This window comes from Myripristis murdjan, chromosome 23, assembly GCF_902150065.1.
Source record: "Myripristis murdjan chromosome 23, fMyrMur1.1, whole genome shotgun sequence".
Classification (NCBI taxonomy): domain Eukaryota; kingdom Metazoa; phylum Chordata; class Actinopteri; order Holocentriformes; family Holocentridae; genus Myripristis; species Myripristis murdjan.
In genome coordinates, this window is record NC_044002.1 from 1,883,783 (window position 1) to 1,908,770 (window position 24,988).

The 24,988-nt window shown below is 39.1% G+C and overlaps 2 protein-coding genes across 3 annotated transcripts in view; one reads left to right on the forward strand and one right to left on the reverse strand.

Annotated features, from left to right (window-relative positions):
- Window positions 1-619: 619 nt before the first annotated feature.
- On the reverse strand, window positions 620-3,743 carry LOC115355549 (uncharacterized). The gene is made up of 5 exons (XM_030046406.1): window positions 3,734-3,743; window positions 2,562-3,638; window positions 2,187-2,355; window positions 1,891-2,032; window positions 620-914 (listed from the first exon to the last, which is right to left on the reverse strand). The coding sequence occupies exons 1-4, from the start codon at window positions 3,741-3,743 to the stop codon at window positions 1,903-1,905; spliced, it is 1,386 nt and encodes a 461-aa protein (XP_029902266.1). The 3' UTR covers window positions 620-914; window positions 1,891-1,902.
- Window positions 3,744-13,974: 10,231 nt separating this feature from the next.
- The window catches only part of large1 (LARGE xylosyl- and glucuronyltransferase 1), a 106,738-nt gene continuing 95,724 nt past the window's right edge, over window positions 13,975-24,988 (forward strand). For both annotated transcript variants that reach the window (XM_030045566.1, XM_030045568.1), the window contains exon 1: window positions 13,975-14,601. The gene's annotated coding sequence lies outside the window, so the exon portion shown is untranslated. The remainder of the gene's footprint in view (window positions 14,602-24,988) is intronic.

The following is a 24,988-nucleotide window of genomic DNA, read 5'->3' on the forward strand; positions in this document are numbered from 1 at the left end:
TGACATGCTGAACTGGTAAATTCAACATCCCTTTTAAGTCAAATTAGCATGACCATGCCGTTATTAAAGCCATTTTTTTCTGTACAATTTACATGTGGTGGTTGCTTATTTTACATCTAATCCCATTAAATTTCACTGAAAAACTTCAGACAAAAGGCATTATTAAACAGTAAAGGCCTCATTATAAGATAGTAATTTTTACTGTTTTTTCCTGCTAATTTTATTAAAAGGTTGTGTATTTTGTAATATTAAAAGCATTGTTTTGTAGTGAAATAAACATCTACATACTATAACTGAATTAAGACTCACAGGCACAGACACAAACGCAAACTCTGACACAACGTCAAACAAAGATTTTCATCTGTAATGTTTACTGTTAAAACTTAAAGAACTAAGCCACCTAAAGAAAACTTTTTGACGACTGATTGACCACTTCTATATTTTATGGTTACAACTGCACTTTCTTATGTTTGGCTTTTACCAGAAATGTGTAGAGAACTATACCCTGTGGTATGGAGCAATTAGACCTTTTTAAAAATCAAGTACAATACCAACTCGTTATTTTAATATTTTATTAATTATTGCAAAGTTATGCAAAAATATTTTCAGTTTTGAACAGTTGTGTGTATTTTGTTTGTCTCAACATCAAACTAAGGAATTAAGTATTCCTTTCCATTTTTCCTCAAAGGAAAAACAAACAAACATTTGAAATAATGCCTCGAATATGAAAAAATTCAATTGCAACAACTATAACCAGTCTATAACGTATTTTTATCTGTAACATTTACAAATAAAGCTTAATGAACTAAGCATGAAGAAACCTTCTTCAATCAGGGTGAGGATTCTGGGGTTGTAGACAGGAACTGTCGCTCTTCTCCACTTCGGTGCCTTCTGTGTTGATGGTGGAAAAGCATCTTGGGAAACAGAAGAAAACAGACAAATATGTAATGAATGCACTAAGACTCACAGACATACACAGACTCAGACAGACAGACCCACAGATACACACAGGTTCACAAACAGAGGCAGACACTCATAGGCACACAAACGCAAACTCTGACACAACTTCAAATATTTTCATCTGTAACGTTTATTGTTAAAGCTTAACCCTCTGTTACACCTTGACACATTTATGTGCCACACAAGGTCTGAGGTGACAATATTTGTGTGTGCGCGTGTCTGCTGTGTGCGCGTTGCACTGCTTTAAAATGAGTGAACTCAGGACCTTCCTCAGCATGAATAAGTTTGAATAAACTAAAAATAAACTGAAAGTGAAAAATCATGTTGATTTTTTTAATTGACACTTTGAATATTGAACAGCTTTATTTTGATTAGCATGCAAAAGGAGGTAGTATATAATGTATAATTATAAAAATAACAATGCAAAAAAAAAAATCAATGTTGCTGCTAATCTTTCACATATACCAGGCTGCCATAATAAAACAAAAAATGATCCAGTTTGCATCAATTATATGAAAATAAATCAAATAAAATGCTTTTTTAGATCAAAAAATTAAAGGGCAATTAAAGGGTTAAAAAAAAAAAAATACTATTTGATATGTATGGTTAGGGCAGAAGTTGCTTTCCAAAATAAAAAAAGATTTTCAAAATGATAATTCACAATTTTTTTATAGCTTTAATTTTCAAGCACACATTTTTGTGTGAAGGTGTGTTAGTGTAAGTATTTTGAAGGTGTATCAGAGGGTTAAAAGACTAAGCCACCTAAAGAAAACTTTTATCTGTTACTGGGGCATCACCACAAACAATGACTTGTCTACGGCTTCAGCCTAAACATTTTTTGGTTCATTTATTTATATGTACAGCTTTACTGTGGTGCATCTATGTTTGATTGACTTAGGGACCGAAAATTAAACTACTACTAAGACTTACTTGAGTCTTTATTCACATGTCCCGCCACTCATGATCTGAAAGGTCTTGTATCAACGTGAGGACTCTGGGGTTCACGTGTAGACGGGAGGTGCTGGTCTTTTCCACTTTCGTGCCCTTCTCGGGATTTATGGAGAAAAAGCATCTTGGAAAAACAGGAGAAAAACAGAGACATGTATTATTGATAAAATAACTTCCAAAACAACAATAAAATACTACATCAAGCAACTTTTTTTTGGCTTTTTTTGTTACAGTTCAATAAAAAGAAAATGTTGGCTGAACAATCCAAAATGACACACCTCTGCAGGAACTCCAGGGTGGATGCCAGTCCGGATGGATAATGGATGTTGAAGTTGTAGTAGCTTCCAAACATCAGACACAATGATGACACAAAGGAGGGGATGTTCTCCTGAACAATGGTTCTGTCAACACTGAGCATACATCGTGTGGCAGTAAAGCAGGATTGCCCTAAAAAAGGGAAGGAAATCAAAAACAAACATAAGTGAAACAAATGGTTGTGCTCCTCAAACACTTCCAGGCACAGACAGACTTAAAGACTCACACAGGTATATTCTCTCTCACACACCCACAGGATTTACACTGTTCACAATAACAAAAACAAGCAGAATTCATTCAGACATCAAATGAAAAACAGCAACAAAAAGTTAACTTACCACAGACAATGATGGTAGGAGTTAAGGGGAGCTTGTCCGTCTGGACTTCCCCTGCCAGACAGGTGTCCTCCACATTAGAAAGCATCATCTCTTCCCTTTCGTCAAAATAGGCCAGCAGCAGCAGGACCATTTCTTTCACATCTTCAGAGCAGCCGCTCCGCTCAGCACCTCTCAACATTTTCACCTTGGTTGCAGCCTGCAAGAACTTCTTGCTCTTGGTCATGCAAACTGTACTCAGGAAGTTCAGGAGCCGCTTCCCCTTCAGGTCCACATTCTGTATGAAAGTTTCTTTAAGTGCTACTCCTGTGAGCTCTTTGAAGTGCACACCCATGCCAAGTTCACTGAACCAAGAGGGCCAGCCTTCCAGGAGGTCTTTTATATTTTTCCCCTCGTTGACTTGTTTTCGTTGTGTGTAGAATGTTGCCTTCATTAATTGTTTGACCGCCTCCTGATCTGCATGGGTTTGCCGGGACATCCGCCTCAGTTTTTCTTGCTTCTCTTGCTGGCTCTCCAGGGTCTCTCCAAGGGGCAGGAATTTTACATACCAGTTGATGCACCCATATGTGTCCTGGATCGCTGCTCTTTGTTGCGGAGAGATTTCATCTGTGTCAGAATCATCTGTGCGACTCTTTCTTTTTCTTATTTTTGGTGTTGTAGATCTCTTCACGTTCTCTACTCTATTTTGCAGTTGCTTCACAAGAGAGTGGTAACCTGGGCCTATGACATCTCCCTCTATAATGTCTTGCAAAGATTTTGGATACTTTGCCACCATCTTTTTGGCAACATCTGTTGAGTTTCTCTTACTCACTGAAGAACTTTGTCGCATCATATCAGAAACAACGATGCGGACCATCTCCCTTCTTAGACGAGGGCTCGGCCGTTTTCCCCTCTCTAGAGTCTGAATTAACTCTTCTGGGAACTTGTCCCATGGAACCTGGTATGTATTCACCCAGTCAACACCAGGGCTTTGGCAGCTGCTGACAGAGTCTGAAGATGGACTTCTGGGTGAGACAGACTCCAGGGATGGTGGAAGTGCTGGTGAGGGACTAGATGCGCTGCTACTTTCAGCAGTTTGGCCTGCAGAAAGACACACGGACATAGAGAGAGAGAGAGAGACACACACACACACAAACACATTATGAGAATGTTTTTGTTTTTCTATGGGAACTAACTGCATCCCATGTTGGAATACTTACTTCTCAATTTCCAAGCAGCAAGCACCTTTCTGGCTTGAATGGGCCTCAAAGCCGTCAACAAATCACTTTCCTCGAGAAACTTGAAATCATCACTCGTCTCGATGCCAAGGGACTGCAATGTCTCCTCCAAAATGTCTTTCGATACATCAGCTAGGTCAGGTAGGACCTCATTGATGGCACTCCGCAAAAATGTTGTCTCCAAGTCTGTCATTTCTGGTACAATGAGAAAAATAACATGCAAAATGAAATGTTTTTGTGTTTTCTCCCCACAAGTGCCCAAAATCATGTTTATCTGGAGAAGATGCTGTGCTTCAGAGGAATCACTTGGTGCCCATTAACAATGTAGGATGTTAAAGGATAAAAATCAACCAAGTCACTGATTTCAAGACATTGTAACATCACACTGTCTTTTTTCACGGAGTAGAGATGGTACTCAGGATCATAGTCAGCTTTATGTATATCCATCACAAAATACACCTCTGCATCATTTTTAATTAAAATAATGAGAAGCTCTCCAAACTCCACAGTCTCATCATTTTTTGACACAAGGAAATGCCCTTTTTTGTACATTGTTCCTTTGTACTGTATGTCTGTGGAAACACTTGTGTTGTTTTCTGAGAAGCCAAACTCGCTCACTGCTTGTTTAATTGTCTCACTGTAAAGGTTGGCGTAAAATGTACAGCTGTCTTTGACATGCAGAGGCTGACTGCTTCCTGGCCCCACTGAAACATATGCCTGAAACATCTGATGTCTCTCGGCCAAAGTAAGGCAAATATTTTTAAAGTTTTTCAGATGCCGGGCACATCTCTTAAAGTAGCTGTGTTTACTTTCAAATCGCATCGTCCACAGTCGTATCAGGGGGCCAAACTTCAAAATTAGTGCCGGATAGTGTCGCAAATAATGATGCTTTGGTTTCAATGTGCACTCCGGGAACAAACACTTCCTTGATTCCAAATATTCCTGGATTATGATGTCAAGATATGCTACCTGTGACACAGAAATTCTTTGTGCACATATCAGATCAACTATATCTTTAAGTTGGAGAATTAACTGCCACACCTCATCTTCAGGGCTTTGCACTTTGTCACCAATTAAAACAGGCAGCAACCTCAAAAAGTTCCAGTTCTGGATGGCTTGGCCTGAAAGCTTAGGACCCTCATTGACAGTACATGGTTTTGTGAGTGCATCAGACCCTTTGTACTTGAACTGACTGATTCGCCGATTCAGAAGTGTATATGTAAACCACTTCTTTTTCTTGATGAAATATTTCAAGTACAGTGCTACATCACAGGATAACACACCCTCAAATATGTCGTGACCTAAACACGGTGGGAGACCAGGCTGGCAAACATGAAAAGCTTTCAAAGCATTGAACACAGAGTTTACCTTTATGCCTTTGTCGTCCTCCCCGTCTCCAGATGCAATATCGTTGACAGCTGAGTCGTAAGCTTCAGGTGTGCGCTGTGGACCACAGACATTGGGATCATCATTTTCAAACTCAGTTCGTGTGATTTCGCAGTATCTACAAAAATACTTTGAGCGACTAAAGTTCTCTGTAAACCCGCCAATGCTGTGTGACCCAAGATTATCACCTGCAATGCAATACAGAGCCCCTTTAATGGATTTAGAGTCCACAGAGATTCCATTCTCCTCCAAATCTTTTAAGTCCTCCAACATCTCTGAGAAAACTTTAGCACATCCAAACTGTTTTAGGTCCTTCTCTCCACACAACAACACAAGAGACATGTGATCAGTATTTGACCGCACATAAGCAGGCAAATTTGCCACAGAGAGATAGACAGCTAGGACTTTGTGTTTTTTCTTAGCAGAGCCAAGAGGATTGGCGATTTCAAAAGCATCCTGGTACAAAATTATCTTTAAGCAACCTGGATTTTCATTGAAGAACTTGTTTGACTTATAAGTTTGTCCATCATGCATGTCACTAAACTCCTGTGAGTCTGTTTCTTTACTCTGTTGACACACTGTATTCTTCCATAACTCAGATTCTAATAAGGTGTTCAATGTTTGCTTCACCGGAATGTAATACGCATATCGCTGTGTCATGTTTTCATCAATCCCTAATGTTAGTTTTTTGGGCTCAGTGTACTTGAACATATTTTTGAATGTCTGAGTTCTTGAATATGTTGTTCTGAGTGGCCCCTGATGGCAGGCAGAGAATAGGTCTGAATCTCTAACACAATCACAGATTTTGGTGACGGCATCATCTGTTAGACTCATCTCATCTTTTAAAAGTGAACGAAGTTTACTTATAGTGAAGTCCTGTCCTAACTCATGCACGTTTTGCATCTCCTCAACAATAGTCTGTATTGTTGAAGCAGGGAGAAGGAGCTGCCCTTGCAGTTTTAGATAGAATAAACAAATATTCCTGAGAAAGGTCTCATTGAAATTCTGTGGGAGTTCACAGTTTTCACTGGTTGGTGGATCTACTGAGATCTGGGATGCATCCTCACATAACGTTACAGTGCTAGTAGACTGAGACACTGTTTCCCTGTACATATCACTTATGTTTTCCACAGAACATTCTCTATGTTTGCGCGACATATGAGCAGTGAAGGACGATTTTTTAGTGAACACGTTTTTACAACCAATCACAGGACATGATACAGCTCTTCCCTCAACTACATGCTCTTTCAAATGATGTACGAGTTCTTTTGCTGTGTGAAACTGGCGCGAGCACAGCGAAATGGCGCATTTTAAATCTGTAACAACAGCTCTGCTGTGAGGGGGTTCTGGCACATTGTGTTGACGGTAGAAATGAGCTTTAAAAGCAGCATATGTGCAAAATGACCTCTTGCAATCGACGCCAACACACTGGAAAAAACAACGTGGTTCATTTCTATGAACGCGGCAATGCAGAACATAGCCTCTCAATGTTAGCAGTGTGTTGCTACAATAACGGCATGTAATCATTTTAAGAAATACTGAAAGCACGTGTAAGCTAGCTAATCATGTTGCTGCATAAGTTCAAGTCCGTTAGCTTCCCGTTAGCTAGCTTGTTACTGCCCCCTCAACGTAGCTTACCTGTTCCCACTTGTCTCCTCGACGTTTTTCACGTCCCTTCTCCGACTCCTCCGACTGCTCCTCGCCACTGCTTCAACTTCTTTTCTCCCCGACCGCTCCTCTTTGCCTCTTGCTCCCGCTCCTCGTCACTGCTTCGACTTCTCTTCTCCTCAACTGCTCCTTTTTTTCCCCAATTGCTCCGACTCTTCGTCTCCTGCTCTCGCTCCACGTTTCTGCTCCTCACTCTCCTTGTGTCTGTTCCCACAATTTCAGGTGTCCGCGCCAAGTGCTCCCGCAATAACGTAGCGTCCAATGACAGAAGAGTACACAAACGGTGCTGCTCTATGATTGATCCGAGCAGTTTTAAATTCTAACGCAGCGTTTATGTCTTCCCGTATTTTTTTCCCTATGTGCTCTAGCAGGCTGCGTATTTAATCACAGAAACATAATCTAAAAGAAAGAAAAATAGTGAACTGATTAAAGAAACACACAGAGAGCTTTTTTTTCTTTTGTCTTTTACAGAAAGAGCTGTCAATCTAGATTATATTGTCAAAAAGAGAACTACAAATGCTGTCTCAGTTCTAAACATGTTTATATTGATTCTCAACTAATCCATGATATCATATAGTATTAGTAACAGTACTTATCTGGAAATCACAACATATTAATTTGTAAAATGCTATACAGTTTATTTCAGTTCTATAAACCAAGCTGTATTGCAATTTTAACTGTACTGTGTTGGTTCAAGTATTACATTTTTTCTATGTTTATAATACAGCAACATATAAATTCTACAAGGAAATATCATCCTTTTAACATATACTAACTGTAAAATCAACAATTATTAACTGTTTTGTTTTTCACAATATATTGCTTTAAATTATACATTGATTCATTGTTTTTCTTGTTTTGTTGTTTTTTTATGTCACAATTTTACAGCATATTAATGTTAATTTCACAGACATTTAGACACTTTGACGGTAAAGTGCTGTATAATAGGAATACAGTAGAGTTCAGTTAAAAAAACAGTAAATGAGCTGTAATTTCACTGATTTTCTGTAATATTAACAGTAAAGCACTGTTTATTGAAAAAACACCTTAATACTGTTGAAATTCTGCCGTAAATTTACAGAAATTATTTACAGTGTAGGGTCTGAAATGGTGCCATGGTAATATGGTAATATTTTATCTGGAACCAATATGATTTCTGCATTGTTTGTATCTAAAATAATGAGACCTCTATATTATTAGCTTGTACTATAATAACTGCAGTTCATGATGTGATGTTTATAAAAATCCTGAATTAAAAGAAAACATTGTGGCAGAACATTTCTGCCATTTTCATTTATATTTCCAGCATGCATGGCAAAAGATACTCTCATTCCATGAAATACTTCCATGCTCCTGTTGCTGCTGCTATGTGTTGACCCCAGCTTTGTTGTGCTTGTTCCTCATCCTTTTCCTTGGAAGACAACAACAAGCTGTATCGCAGTCTTCTACCTTATGGAGTTTTTTTTTTTTTTTTTTTTTCCTGGAAATAATTTCAGTAAAGGCTGAAAAAAATGCATCAGACCTACTGAATATGGTTTGTTTGCATAGCTATTAAAGTTTCATTGCACTTGAATAAGAGAAGTTAGTCAAGTCAATTTCAACTGAATGTGGTGTCTGCACAATTACAGGCATGCTATGAAAACATTTGAGTAAAACTGAAAAATTGCAATGGAAAAAAATAATTGTTGAAGTTACATTTGGTGTGCCTTGCAAAATAGGGTATGTGGATTCAGGAAGACTCTAATTGACCCTGACAATGAATGAATATGTTTGCTAAGGATTCATTTTGCAAGGTTGATTTCTGTTGTTCCTGAATGGAGGCTGTAATCAAGTTCTTGTCCAACACAAAATTACAGCGGTACAGAAACACAGAACTATGGATGTTTGATTGGCTGTGGGCAAAAGTTAAACTGAAGCCAACTTTTCTCGGGCAAGAAGCTTTCGTGACCATGCACACATCAGCTGAGTTTCCCTGGTTGCTCAGCACTGATATATAATATACTCTGAGTTGCTAATAATAAACTGCCCATTATGGTGGAAACCACTGGAAGTGGGTCAGTGGCCATACTGGTATGCCCAAAAAAGCAGAAAGTGCAGTGCATGCTTGAAAAATGCTTTCCACTCAAGAGACTGTGAATACAATCCACATGTTATATTAGGAGAAATCTTCATATTATTGACATTATTGTAGGAATTATAGATCCTGTAAGTGGCATTGCTGTTTAATGGTAATAGCCGTATTTGACAGAATATCAGGGCCAGCCCAAGTTTTTATGGGGGACAAAGAGGAATTCGATTCAGGGGGCCCCACCGCCTCAGTGCCACCAATACTGACTCATGATCAATGCTTGATCATTCGCCTACCCACTATAAATTTAATACACCCATCATCAGTTTTATAAGTTATAGTTGTGATATCAGCCTGAGATGTTTTTGCCTTTAATCCTAAAAGGTAGCAAACTCACAAGAGTGGTCTGGTGTTCATTTGCATTATAATATTCAAAGTGATACAGTGCTTACTGAATGCGGTGTACTAAAAAGTAACAAAATAAAGGGGCAGACAGTGCATTTACTGTACACTCAAGTTATCCAATTGCTTTTGGTTTAAACAATTTGTAATGTGCAAAAGTGCAGAATGCTAGAAAGAATTAGAATTATGGTGAAAACAGCATCACTAAACTCTACTCCAGCTTAGTATAACAAAAATAGGTTTCAAGATTAGTATTGCTTTTATACCAAATTTCTACCTCAACGAATGTTATGTAACATAAAAAATAGTAAGATCAGGCAATTTTTGCCTCTCACTGGGTGCCAGGAGTGAAAAGTAGTGATCCTCAACATTTGGTGTTTTATGGTTTCAGAATACTGACAAAAGTTGGAGAATTAGAGTACAAAACAGGATGTAGGCTCTACAGGATGATTTTTTTTTTTTTTTTTCCCCTGAGCAAATATCCTGTTTTTTCCCAAATGATGCACCGAGTTTTTAGGCATTCTGTTATCTCAAATAGTTTGAAAAATAGTGTGTATAGTTGCTATAAATGGGGAAAAAAATCTCTTTTGGGAGCTTGCCCCTGGACCCCTCAAATGTTTACAACGTCTGGCTCCTCTCCTGCTGGCCCATGAGCTCATTCATTACCAACTTGGTTCTGTCTATACTGCTCCTTGAAAGGGAGCAATTTATTCACTTTTTTGTTTCATTGTAAGGACGATTCAAACCTGTCTGTTAACAATAAACGTGAAATAAAAATTCTTCATTAATACTAACTGGGGATGGGAAATCATTTAAAGGTGAAAACTTCAACTGAGGTTGACAGAGCTAGAGATTACATATTCAGTGGTTATAATGCCACGGTTACAAAGTGCAATTAAGCTTGGCATACCACTATAGCATTGTGATGGCTTTACTTTTTATTACATCATTAGCAGTCCAGCTGTTAAAATAGATCAGTGTCAGTGTGACAGATGGAATCATATACATTACCAGCATTAAGCTATATTCGGTAGTAGGTCACTGAATGGCCTAATTTGCAATATCTTCACATACTGATATCTGAGCATTTCCATGTTATAATCTATCTCATGTTTAAAACAATTGCCCATTGCAGCAGTTTGAGTAATTTATGTTTCCTTATGCTGACAATGAACTAGGAGCAGTGGTAGTACCAGGGGGCTCCAGCAGGGGGAGTGTAGGATTACAGAGCTACGCTAAGGGCCACCGTAGTTCATCCCCCCAATTATTACATACACGACTAAATGAAAGTTTGTCCGTGCATCGTTCATATAATTTTCCCCCTTTTCAGGTATGAGTCTCTTATAACAGTTTATGTTCACGAGTATGTTAGATGAACGTGCATGCACACTCAGGAAAGTATTTACATTTCAGCGTGTTCGTGAATGATGAAGAAATTACGTTAATTACATGGTGACAAGTAAGCTAGCTTGCTAAGCTTGTGTAATACTACTGTGGTCTATGGAGTAGTGTTGTGGGGAAACCATATGACTGGTACTATAGTTTATAGACTATCTTGTATGTATGATTGCCAAAAAATTTGTCACTCATTAAGTGCACTGTTAATGTTGTCTGTTGTGTTTAGAATTTAGTCATTACATGTAGGACTAAAGGAAAGTTTCTGTCTGTGCATCTTTCATACACTTACCACCTTTTCAGGGCTTTTCTATCAACAGGAAATGAAAGGACTGTTGATGCTGTTGCTTGCTCTGTGAGTGCATGGCTGGTGCAGACAAGGTTATGCACTAATTGACCGGATTACTGACTGGGAGACAAACACATCAAAATGACATATTCAAAACATTGCCACATCTGCCTCAGTGTTCCCATGGGGCTTCATGTCTGAGGCTGAGATCAAGCGAATCGCTTTTCCTCAACGGTCTGCGGGGAGGATTGTCGCGATTGGCCGCTAAGATGGCATCTACATCCAAAAATAACCTTTGATGTTTTTTTCAAAGCTAGAATTCAGTCATATTTTAGTGCATCCAAGAGGATAGGATAGAGAGTGTAATGTGTGGTATGTAAAAGGGTGAGGTTAAGCGCAGTGAAGGATGGGTGGATATCCCTCAGGATTCCCAGGGTTAGGGAGTCCTGAGCCCCTGCCAGCCAGCGGTGCAGCTCAGAGACTGGCTCCCTGCTGGGGGCTTTGAAGACAAGCACCACAGCTTTAAAGCAGCCTGCTACATGTGATCCAACTGCTGTGACTTTGAGGTCATCACCGCATAACCCAGAGACAGCAGAATTACTCTTGCACCTTGTGGAATCATCTATAAATGTTGACTTCACTTTTAAAAGACTTTGTGCACTAGTTGCTAAGAAGGGACTAAGATTTAAGCTCATAGAGACTGGGTAAAACATTGCAGAGATGCAGGAACATGATGCAATGGAAAGACTGTCGGGGTAATGATACACCTGCACTTGGATTATTAGTGTTCACATTTCAACAGTCTTCAGTATTTATATTCACGCTTGCTGTCAGTTTATATGGTTGTCATTATTGTTAAGCTGAATTCTCCAAGGGACTACCAGAATAGGCCTGTGCAGAAGCTGTTTTATGTGGAGCACAGTGCTGGGTGAATATCACTACATAATTTGGTTCATCAGTTACAAAATATAGCATAATACCTGTAAGGTAAAGTGGGAACAAGCTGCAGGGTAGCCTTGTCTGGGCTCCAAAAGGACTCCAACAACATTCCACATTGAATACATGTGGAATACATGGATATTTCACCTATGATATTCTGTTTACTGTCTAGTCATGGCTGTAAATACTTTCCCTAAGTTTGCCTATGTAGTGCATGCTTTCTTCCAGGCTGCTAACAGTTATTATGTCCCAAATGAACTTTAGACAGACAGCCACTGAGCATGAAAATGAGAGAAAATATTCTTTAATGCCCAAACAGTTATATAAGGTTTATGGTAGTTACTATAAGAGTTCAGCAATATAAAACAGAGTGGGATTCAAACACAGCTGTTGCAATGTGAACAGAGGTTTGTGTGACCCATCTAAAAGGGATAGTTCACCCATTTTGAAAAATTGGATGTTTTCACTGCTGTTCTGTAGGACAATAGTGATGCTGTCTTCCTCTCATTGTTACTGAGTGCTGGATCCTGGCTGGATGCTCCAAATGCTAACTGTTAGCCTCCTGCCATTGAGCTGGACTTCCCCCCAGCTAACATTCTTATAAATAATCAGATTAATCAAAACTATCCCTTTAAAGGAATACTTTCACTATTTAATGCAAATGATAGATTTCTTTTTCTTTTTTTTCTTTTTTTTTCCATTTAACAAAATCTCAGCATTTGAGACTGGTGAACTATACCCACCCCCGCAAAAACAAACAAACAAACAAACAAACTAACTAACTAACTAACTAACTAACTAACAAATAAACAAACTAAAACAAAATCCGTAAGGAAAAAGGTAATTGTTAGGCATATGCCTGCATTGACTCTTAAGCCCATTTGAGCTGCTGTACAACTCATAAAATATAGGCTCTTGTGCATTAAGACATTTAACTAAGGACAGGCCAATGGGCAGTTCTACAGTAGATTTATTCCACTCTGATGAAGACGAGTACATCGGTGTTCTTGGAAGCTATTTTATGCAGATTAAGTAAAAAAAATAAAAAAATAAAATAAAATAATAATAATAATAATAATAATAATAATAATAATAATAACACATTTTCTGTCTCTGCTTCATGCAACGCACAGCGCCACCTCTGTATTTTTGGTAATTAATATGTAATGAATGTGTGGCATGAGGCTGGGGGCAGATCAGATATAAGGTAAAAAAAAAAAAAAAAAAAAAAAAAGTCAAAGACAAAGTCCACACAATGCAAAGTGGGTGGACAGAATACTTGATTTGACACAAATATAGTTACAAAGGGGCAAGTGCGACTACATCAAAAAAGCCCATTTAGGAAAGACTTATACATATTTATACATATAACATTTGATAAGAGTGAAGACAGGTCAGTGACCAGTTTGATTACAGTCAGTTTGATTACAATTAAAGCAATATATTTTTTCAACTGGCAGAATACAGAATACCACCAGCAGTGATAGAAAACATATAAATAACCACTGGCTACATGCAATTGTCATCTCATTGCTAGAAAATAGGATCTCTTAATTTGAAAAATATTCTTAATTGGACCAAGTAAAAAAAAATAAAGCGGTTTTGTGCATGGATTAAATGTATTTGCTAAAATGGCATAAAATGCACCTAAAAATATCAATTTCTGTAATTTTAATGGGTCCCTTTATTCCTTGATGTTTGTTGATAACTCGAAAATGTCCCTCCGTCGGAATATAGTCCCCAGGAAAAGTTTTCCTTACAAAGCCAATTGTGGTTTATGAATGGCAATGACTAATGGCACACACACACACACACACACACACACACACACACACACACACACACACACACACACACACACACACACACACACACACCACCACCACCACCAGTGGCCCCAACACACGCCTCCGTCCAAGTGAGCAGAGGCGATGGGGGACTAGCTGTGAGTTTGTTCCGCGGCTGGTCCAGTCCGCACTCCGTCCGCCCAGCCGTGCTCCGTGTTTTCCCGCCGTCCGTCTGTGGAAGCGGCGCTGTGATTGGCCGCTGGCTGCTGGTCAGGAAGAAAGGGCTGCTGTGTTGAGGCCGACACTCAGACACAACTAGGACCTGGACGACGCTGCAACGCTTCTTTGTAAGGGATATATGCGCCACTGGACACATGGAAACCGAATTTTAACTAGCAGAGTTTCACGAAACGCCGACCGACGCCGCTGTTTCGCTGTCTCGGGCGGCGCAGTTGTTGTTTTCCTCCCGGCTTGTGTGTCGCTGGCTGCTGGTCACAGTAATCCGGAGCCCACTGTTAATGAGACTGAGAAGAGACTAAAGAGCTGCTGTGTGGCGACGCAGCCACAAACCTGTCTGACATACAAGTCTTTATTCAGGCCCGGAGGAAACGCACGGCTCGGCTCTGTTGATGTTAGCCCGCGCTAACAGCTGAGGCCGGGCTGGCCCAGCTAAGCTCCACCGGTAGAGCTCCAACTACACGGATCAAGTAAGCCGTGGACACCGTGTCGTTTTGCGCAGCTGAACGGGCTACAGAGAGCCGTCTCCTTTTCTGTTTGTGGCACAGATTGCTTCGCTTGGCAGGAGCAGCAGCAGCGTGTGATCTAGTCAGAGATCTTGTTTGGTGAAGGTTTCTCTAGAGGATCACCACTTTGAACCCCCTTTCTGCATCAGGTGAGTGGCAATCCGCGGTTATTTGCCTATTTGGTTATCCAGCCTTCTTTTGTGATTGTGAATGTCCTTAACAGTTTGCCTACAACAAATTTATGGCATGATTTCTATCTCTCCTTTTGTGTGTTTTTATCATTATTATTTTAACTTTCCCATGCTGCCCTTACAAAGTCCTTGTGCGTAAATTCCACTTGGGGCATGGGCCTATGTGCTTTAACCCAGATAGTGCAGCAGATTTAGTCTCTCAGTCATACAAACGTACAGAAACAAGGGCAAAAACTGCTCCTTTAATCCCCCTCCTCATCTACAGCCGAAAGTGGAGGCAGGGAGAGGATGAATCTGGGTTATTACTGCCAAACAGAGCCATGAAGTTTGCCCAGTTTGTCCTGATTGGATTTAAGTTGAAATGGTTCCTTCCACCTGATGCTACTGGCCCCAGGACAGACAACCGCTCTTTAAACAGGGGGCTTCCTGCTCTGAAGAGAAATCCTGAAATGAGACTTCCCAGGGAGCTGTCCAGCATTGCAGACACTCCACCATCAACGATTTTGAACTCTGTGCTTCAGCACAGCTTGTGCTCCGGGGAATTTTAATACAAGGCATTTGGGCATTTTTGGGAAGCCCCAGCATTTTCTTGGTTTAGGCCATGGGCTCATTTTATCTTGATGAAAAAGGATTTGTTATTACTACATTCATGCGCATAGTATTCTGCATTTTGTTTGTAGACAACTGCAATCAGTAAATAACCTTTAGACATTTCATAGCCCTTACTCTCCCTCGGTACATCATGTATAGATATATAGTGTGTTTGTCTTTGATTAATGAGAATGACAGCAGATGCTCAGTGGGAAGCATCCACTGTTGTAACAGCAAACAACCCCGCTCTGTCCACAGCTCCATTGATTTCTCTGTTAAGCCTGGCATCAAACAGCTACATTTCTGGTGATGCAGTCATCACAACCGAATCACTTTGTACATTATGGGAGTTAATGTCCCTCCAATGTAGCAGCCTAACTCCTACTTTTATGAGCGATGAAACTGAGTCATGCAAGAGTCTTTGACCTCTGCAAATGAGGTGAAATTCATGAGTCAGTGTCAAACATGATCCGAATGTTTCAGCTGTATCTGCTAAAAGTTGTATAAATGTTGGATGCTGGAGGAAAGAAATTAACATCAAATTGGGCTTTTTGTGATATGATGTATGAGGTCACATGAAGGATTTCCATTCCAAAATGCTATACAGGCCTAACCATTTTAGAAAATAGTAACTCAACAGGAAATGTGGAAAAAAATCTTGAATGGTTCTGTTCTCAAAAAATCAACTGTTTCATGAGCAAGTGCATTAAGATACCTGCCACATCAATAATAAGCCATGTCTGTGATCAATATTGGAAGTTATCTTTCAGTATTTTTTTTTAGATGGTCTCTCAGCTAGAAGTGATGTCCTTATTTTCCATGGCTATTGTAAAATTAACTGAGTTGAGTTGAGAGTTGACTAAAAGTATTAGTCACTTTTTCCAAATGAAAATGAGTTTAGAACAACAAAATTGAACGTTTTGTTGACAAAAAAATGTCTGTTTTTCATTTGTTTACAAAAATGCTATATTTCATCAAACATGGCACAAATAGACAAATGAAAGCGGCTCCTGACCTCAGTTTGGAAGGGAACAGGTATCTGGGCAGGCTTTATTTTTGATATTAATTATAGTATAAAAATTAAAATGCATTTTAGTCAAAAGAATATAACCAAACCTAAACCAAAATTGGCTGTCAAAAGTACCACTGCTTACAGAAATGGATAATGGTGTGATAGTCCCAGTATATAATTGGCTGAGGATGGGGCTAGAGGAAGTGTTAAAATGTTACCAGAATTGACCCTCAATAAAATGGGCAGTGTGTTCTCTTTGTGGGAGCGTGAATGTAATCGGGAACTTTCATTTCAGTGTTTCTAAGTACATGCGGTGATAGAATGGGACATGGGCTCACCCAAACGGTCCATTCTTTGAGAAGCATTAGTCAACCCAGAAAACTGCATGACAATGCATCCAGCAAAGCCCCTTTTCCATGACATGGTATCTGATCTACTCACCTGGAATCTATGCAGTTTTTTTGGTTTGCCATTTGGCAAAATTTGGGGATGGTACTGGATATTATTTTTGGAACCAGGTCTGCTGATGTTTCAGACAAGCTGATCAGATACTAAAAGGTGACATGAAATGCTGCAGACCATTGATTGGTCAGAGAGAAATTGAACAGCGAAGCCCCGCTGGTGGCAGCGTACAATCAGGAAATACCAAAGTGAGACTTGCAATATTTGTGTCACAGTTGATAATCTATCTATGTAAAAATATTTTCTTACGTTTGATGAAAAGCAGTTGAAGAAGTTTAATTTTTTCTTTTAATAAATAAAACACTTGTGCATGGCTCTGGTAGAGAAGGGAGGAAAAATTAGTCAACATACTATGTAATGGAAACACGTCATAAGATATGTTCAAATAGATTTTGTCTTGTACATTTTGGCCAGGGGTGGTGCTAGAGGACATGGCCTGAGGTCACCAAAATAAACATGGTGTCATGAATATGCTCACCAAAATTCATGAATATCTAACCAGTAGATTTTGAAATATTGTCCAACTGGTGGCGCCAGAGGAAAGGTCCTAGTGTTACCGAGACCGAAGGTTTCTCTTCTGGGTGACATAAATGTGCTCACCAAATGTCATGGCAAAATATTTGCCTAATGATGGCACTAGAGGGAGGGGACATGAACTCACCCAAATTGACAGAATTCATCCTCTGCGGAGCATTTGCATTTGTTCTCAACAAATGAAATGTAAATCTGGCCAATAGTTGTCAGGATATGTTGCCTTAGAGTTAAAGTGTTGGCGTTTTATCGACATAGCCATCTTTTTGGCCCCACCTGCCAACAGGGTGAAAAAATGGTAGTGATATGTGGTGTAAACTCAAATTAAGAACATAAGCACAAATGTACAAATTTGATATATGTCAGTTCAGAAGCTAAAGGCATCTCTAGGTACAGTTAAAATTTGACTTTTTAATATTAGCTACAAGAAACAACCAAATTCAGTGTTTTATCAGAACACTGTCATGGTCTGGGGGAAACTGAAGATTCCATAATGTTTTATTGTCCTTTGTTTGATAATTAGAACATAATGATTGCACTAATGTCTTTTGGTTAGGTGACTTGATGTTTCAGAAAAGGTGGATGCAATGGAACAAACTATCAGGAAAGACGATGAAAAAAACGGACAGTGTACCGTAGTTAGACACACACAGTACAACATTTTGTATAATGTAGCATGTAAAGCTGGGTTGCTTCGAGTGCATGACACTGAAATTACAATTGATCAAAGTTTGTTGATATTAACAGATGAATTCTAAAAATTAGAAATACTCTTTTTTGCTGAAGCCTCCCTACACTAACATAAATCCATATCCAGAGTGTAAAAGTTACAAGAATCTCTGTAGATTAGTTCATCTGAGTAATAAGAAAATAATTTTAAAAGGCAACAGTCATATGCAATTTTAAATTCTGTCCAATCAGAAGAGGTCTCCTACATAGCCGAAGATCACTTTGAATTCGAACAGGGCCACGATCAGCTCAAGTTCATGTTTGTATCATCGGAATGCAAAGGCAATATCATTGTGTGATTACATTCTGCATATGCCTTTAGATGGCCTCTTCTATTTAAGTGAAATTACTAAAGTGACTTGATAGGAATCTGGTAAGTACAATAAATCCAGTGAGGGACATACTATTACACATTCCCAAATAACGCTGATTAATTAGGTTTTTCGCCAGTGTTGTACTGATGGATTAACAACATGGGGGGATAAAATGAGAAGTTGGCATTATCAGTGCACAAGGTCAGTCATTTCTAGAGTAAACCTTCGTGGCTCCATCTTGCTTAATTGGAACAGTCACATCACTGTTAAACCTTTTGTTATCAAATATCAAGGTTACTCAGCAGTCTAGTGATGGATGCATTCTTTAACAGGGGTCTTTAGAAGTTTAGCCTAGTTTTTATAATAAATTTTCTGAATTTAAGGATTTAAAAAGTATCAGAATGTATTAATCTGGTTGTTAGAGGTTGTATTTTTTTTTTTCACCATGCAACAGCAGGTTTATTTGAGCTGCATCTAAGAGCGGAGATTAATACAGAACAGGATTAGTAGCACAAAATGCATCACACAGCTGGTGCCAGTTGCATAAACCTCCGTAGATTCATGACTGAAATTCTGTGTGTGCACAAAAGCAGAACCGCATATGCATGGCAAGTCTTTTTTGTCAGATTTATAAAACCATATTTTATACATCTCAATCATCATGAAATTGTGCACACGTGCACAAGCCTAACGCCCATTCCCTCAATTAGCCAGAAATTGAGGTTGACACACCTCTAATTAGCCTGCTTTGCATAGCTGTTGCTGCTCTTTCAGTCTTTTACCAGAAGGCAATGAAAAGGACGGCAAAGAAGAAGTGCAGTTTCACTGAATGTGATATTGAAGCAGTGGTTGGTGAGATTCAGAGGCCTTACTGCTGGCACTGCTTTTTATGTTTACCAACAAGATAAAACATGAAGAATGGCAAAAAGTTCCTGAAGTCATTGATTTGGTCAGGTGTGAAGTGTGGAGCTTGGAAGAGGTGAAAAAGAAATGGTGTGACTTCATACAGGAGGTGAAGAGGCACACCAGTGGATCCAGTGTAAATCCAAATGCTTGTGAAAGTCGCCTGAACTTTCCCAATAAATTTGATGCCTAAACACAAGAAATCTGATGTCAATCCAGCAATACTGATCTGATTACACATATCATTTTAATAATTAGAAGTATAGTTAATTAGCAAAATGTTTAGATCATTTCTGCTAATTTTATGATTTCTCAATAGGTAGAGTCTATGATGTGTGACACAGTGCTTTTTACATTCTTAAAATATGATAAGTAGGCGTGTACAAAATCATCCACACATAATTAAATTTGCTATTATAACGTTTAGTATATTGAGATAATTGAGATATAGTAGTCATAATGATTTGAAAATGTCTTTTGCACAATTATTTATTGCCTCTTTACCATGCAAAAACTGTATGCATGGTATGAAGTTTGCAGTTGAACATTCTTTTGTTGTTGTTTTGTTATTTTGTTATTCTTAACAAAATGTTATTGTTTTCTATGTGGAAAATTATGTGTATTTTTGTGCATATGCATGGCCCATTCCTTTTGTCCTTCTTTTTTTTTTTTTCATTTCAGAGCTTTCATAATCAGAAATATGCTTGTTTTACCAGCTTTGATTTTTTTTTTTTTTTAAACTGGTCTTAAATTTTAGGTATCTTTAAAGAAGTTTTTTTTTTTTTTTTTTGCTTTTTGAAACATGCAGACCCCCTATTTAATTTAAACTAAGTACTAAAAATAGGGTAACCCAGAAAAATAAAAGAGTTTGTAGCTAGTCTGCTAAGTCCACAAAAACAAATAAAGAAAGAAAACAGATTACACGTGGTGCTCTCTTCCTGGAGCGAGTGTACATATCCAGAATAGCACACATTATACCTAGCACTGCATGTATTTGTAATGGTTGATGTTGCGAGCTGTGTGAGCTGACAGTCTATTGCCGGCCATCTGGCTCTGAGCTGGAAGGCCTCCCGGTTTCATGCCGAATGCAAACAGCACTCAACCAGTCCCACCCTCCTCTTCCCTGTAGGGATTTAAGAACACACCCTCTGCTTTGACATTTTGATGGCTGCAACACTGACGGAAACATTGGATTGATCCGTGTTGAACAGTGGGCTAGCAAAATGCATATGGGCGAAGCGGGATTTCTTATTGGTTCTTCAGCTCAGATTCTCTATGCAGGTAGTTGCTGTTATTTAATTCATTTGGAACAATGCCCATCACTTTTGGCATCATTGTAAACTGACAGAAAAGTGCTCCAGGGATTGCAGCTTCAGACTGAATAAAGATGTGAAAATGCTAATGCAAGGTGAGTGTCACATTAGAATAACTTTCATTGAAGTCGGATATAGGTGTACAGTTGGAGTATTTTCCTGATGAGCATCTTTGTGTCCGAGCCACTCTGTAGAGGACACACACAGCCTCTCTGTAGAGGAAACATGCAATGTTTGTCTCTTAGTGGAAGATGGCCAGTCTGCTGAAATGAAACACCTGATGATACCACAGTAACATTTTAAATAGCAGTATATGTATGCTCTGTGCCTGCTGTCATTACCACTATTGTCCCTAAACTACCAAATTGTTGTGCATTCAAAATGTGACAAACCCATGACTGAGGTGTATGCTCAACGTCAACCCAAACGAGGACAGGTTTTTCATGATATGATATAATGGCATGGGAAAAAGTTCCATTAAAACCATTTTGAAAACTATTGTCAGCTGATATCAAAGATAATTTATCTCTGCAAGACGGTAGCCTGGAGAAGTTTGTGTGTGTGTGTGTGTGTGTGTCTGCAGCTAATCTTGCATAATACTGGGCCTATCTGCCTAATATTTTTTGTGCACAGTTATACCTGAATGATCAAGGACCTGCTGTGGCCGTTGTGATTCAAAACCTTTGTTCATGCTACCATCGCTCCCACTCTTCATTCACACTCTAGCTCGCTCAACCTCGGCTGCCATCTCTCTGTGTATCCCTGTCTCTCTCTCTCTCTTGTCTGAAGCCAGAGCTGACCTGACTGTGGTTTTCTGGACCATTGATGGTAGAGCCACTATACTGCCACCAAAATGGTCACTTAGCAAACCTATTCTTTTTGTGAAGTGTGAGTTCATATTTGTGCGAGGGTCTGCCTTGGAGGCCGTCCATCCACAAACTTTTTTGATTAGTTTTTTTTTTTTAAAGCTTGAGATCTGCATGTTAAAAACTTTTTTTTCCATATCTTCCATTATTCTTTTTCCTGTTTAAATAACTTGGATGCAGAGCAAAGTCTTATAATGGCAGGGAAAACACTGTTTTTCCTGTCCTTCTGTGAGTATATCTGTCCACAGCTAATCTAGCATACTACTGGGCCTATCAGTCTAATATTTTTTGTGTAGTTATGACTGTATGATCAAGGACCTCATGGTTGTAGTGATTCTGAACCTTTGAAAAACACCCTAACCCTAACCCTCTCATACCACAATTGAGTGCTAAGCGATGGTCATTTAAGTATGAGCAGAGGAGAAGGGGAGTTCTGCCTGGTGGAGATCTGTCCAATTACAAACACTGAGGGAACTTTTATTTCAGTGCTGTATTTGCATGGATTGTCAGCTTTGGTACAGGCTGTCCTGTTAACATTTATTACATTTTAGTTTTTGTTTATTTATGCCTCCACTTTAGTTAAACACCAGCTCACAAGCCAGATGTTCACTGCTCCAGCCTCGCCCTCACAAAGATTTGGCTTGTTGTAAACCAGCACGTCAGTTTCCAGTCAGGACATCCTCATTGTGCGTCCAGCGACCCACTGATATTTCAACATACTGAAATGGCTCTCTACCCACTTAAAGGCTCATTAAATGTCACTATTTCACAAGACAATCTTGTCAAAGTGGTTGAAACAACATCAACAGCAAGTTAACTCGCACATGGCTGAACATAAGCAGTTTAGCTGTTTGAACTGATAAAGATGCACATTTTTAGTGGGAATGAGTTGTGGTGAATGTGATGACAAAGCAGTGTAGTTTGAATGCAAATGTATGGAGCTCGGCCCGTCAGGCATTGAGAAGCGCTTGGACTCAGGAATTAGCAAACCAAATGTTGGATAAACAAATTTGCTCATTTTTAATTTGGACAGAAAGTGAATGGGATCTGCATTGCAGGCAAACAGCTCTCTGTAAATATGGTCAAGGTCAGCTGGTAGGTAATACAGTCCTATGTATGACCCTTCCTGACTCTTGCTATGGGTTCATATCCCTTGGTGCTCTGCCTCTCCTTGGCCAGAACACTGTTTTAAATTAATAGGCAATCACACATCCACCATCGCTCTATGGTAAATCGATCAGGAATGAGATCTCTGGATGAGGCATGAGTCCAAAAGGAAAAACTGTAGGCTACCACTGATTCTGAAATTGATTCTGAATCATGTCAAAATCTACTTGTATTCACAACTGGTCTGTTAAATGTCCTGTAAGACTATTCTGCTACAAAGTTCAAATAGAGGTCATTCTGCAGGACTATCTAAAACCCTTTACTTGTGTGTCCGTGGTTTGTAATTGGTTCAGTGAAGGTTTCTGAAAACGGTATTTTTTTTTTTTTTACCCAATACTTTGTGCTTATATTCTGTATAAGGTTTCTGTGCCAAAAATATTTAGTATTTATCTGAGAATTCTGTCCCTGTCCTGGGTGGGAAATGGAAACTCAGTTGAAAGCAATACTAATCAAATTCTCTGAGGACGGTACCAGCTCTTGAAGGTAGGATGAGACAGGTTTCATGGAAGATTTAAAGACTCACAGCCCTGAATCTGGTGAGGAAAATTACAATATGAACTCCATAATACAGGTAATGAAAAGCCCTGACAGACAGACATCAATTATTCTTCATTATTATTCATATTCATTTTAGTTTAGTGAAAGATCAAACTGATATATTGGTTTGAGTCTATAATCAGTCTTTTGTATATAAGGCCTTGATCAGACTCCCAGCCCATATACTTTTTTGTCGTATCCAGATTGATTTTAGAAAGTCTGGACTGCAAAAAATACATAGAATGCAATTTTTGCGAATCAGATCCAAACCACATCTAGAGGTGGTTTGAAATGCGATTTCAATCTGATGTGTACAGATGTGTATCAGTCTGGACACTGTGGACACTCAAATAGGATTTCAAAGTGTCTGTTGCATCACTCGCAAGGTGACACGACTACAGTGTTGTGTGTCGCATCTGGATACAATCTGGATATGACAACAACCGAACTTTGGCTGACAAAGTCATAAAAATTTGATTTGATAAACATTTGCCTGCAGTCTGAACAAAGCTTAAGTCTGCAAGACTCCATTCAGCAGTATGACAACACTGATGTGATTCTAATGCATTCTGGAATCATAGTGTCCCTGCAACTCGACCCAAGTAATTTTCATATTGGTTTGAAAAGCACCTTTTGATGAGAGCTTGAAGAGTTTGCTTGTGAGGTCCTGAGGTCATACACAAGTATGTTGAAAAGAAGTGGTTGCAAAAACATACTGATATAGTAATTAGCTTGGAGCCTGCGGCATTTTTTTTTTTTAGTTTGGCTCCTTGCCCTGAACTGTCACAAAACCTTAATGTTTCTTCATCACACAGATCCTGATTTATTGGGTAAACAAAGAATTATTTGGTGGCTTGCTCACTGACTCTAGCTGTAATTGGTTATTCATTATTTCCTATTGAGTTACTTTGATTCATTACAATTCTGTAAACATTCAATCTTGTGCATGCTACGTTGCCACTTACACATTTTAATTTCTCTGTGTAATTACAAACCGATAATGTCTATGAGACCATCAACTTTGCACCCAGCAAAAGCTGTGGAAAGAGTGTAAACTGGCTCTTCAAAAATCACTGGTGTTGCAGTACAATGACCAGACTGTCATCTTCTGTCTGTTCCTCAAACTATATTATCAAGGTTGTGCACGTCCTAGTTGACTAACTGCTATGTAGATGTTTCAGCAAGATTCTCTATCAGTGTAGCTGATGGTAACATATGATATGTTGGTCTTCACCTTCATACAAGGCTAAGCAATGTTTAGGTTCACAGTCAACCACAATTAGAACCAATGAAACCAAACTCTGTCAGCTATTAGATTTCATTTATCATAAAGTCTTAAGTCTGTGTAGCAACATGTTATTTCGAAAACTTTTTTCCATTTCAAGTCTCTTCCTCTGACCCTCTGTTGCCTAAAAAGGCGTGAAGAATATCTCTGCCAAGGGCATTTGCTATTGATTGCTGTGACAGAGGGTAGATACTGACCCAGTTGGATGCCTGGGGAAATACCATGCCCCTTTTCTGTCTGACTGACACCCAGCTGAAGACCACCAGAGCTTTCTGCCCGTCTCTGATTGGTTTGTTCCACTGTATGTGTGCCATGCTGTACCCATAGTGGCACAGTGTGGAATGCTTTTGCCTTTGTGTCACTTACAGTGCAGTGTGGTATGGGTTTTGCAGTGCCCTTGGGCCTGCCTCATCAAACCACTTCAGCATAGTCACTGTTGCTTTTTTTCACAATATGTTGTCGGTGGTTTCACACACGAAGGGTGAACCTCCCCATGCATTACACACTAAACCTCTTGGAGATGGCATAAATGTGTAATTAGCAATTTTGTTCTGCCAATCATTAGGGTACACTGGACATACAGTACACTACAATAAAATTCATATACAGTTACCATGGTGTAACTGTAAAAAAAC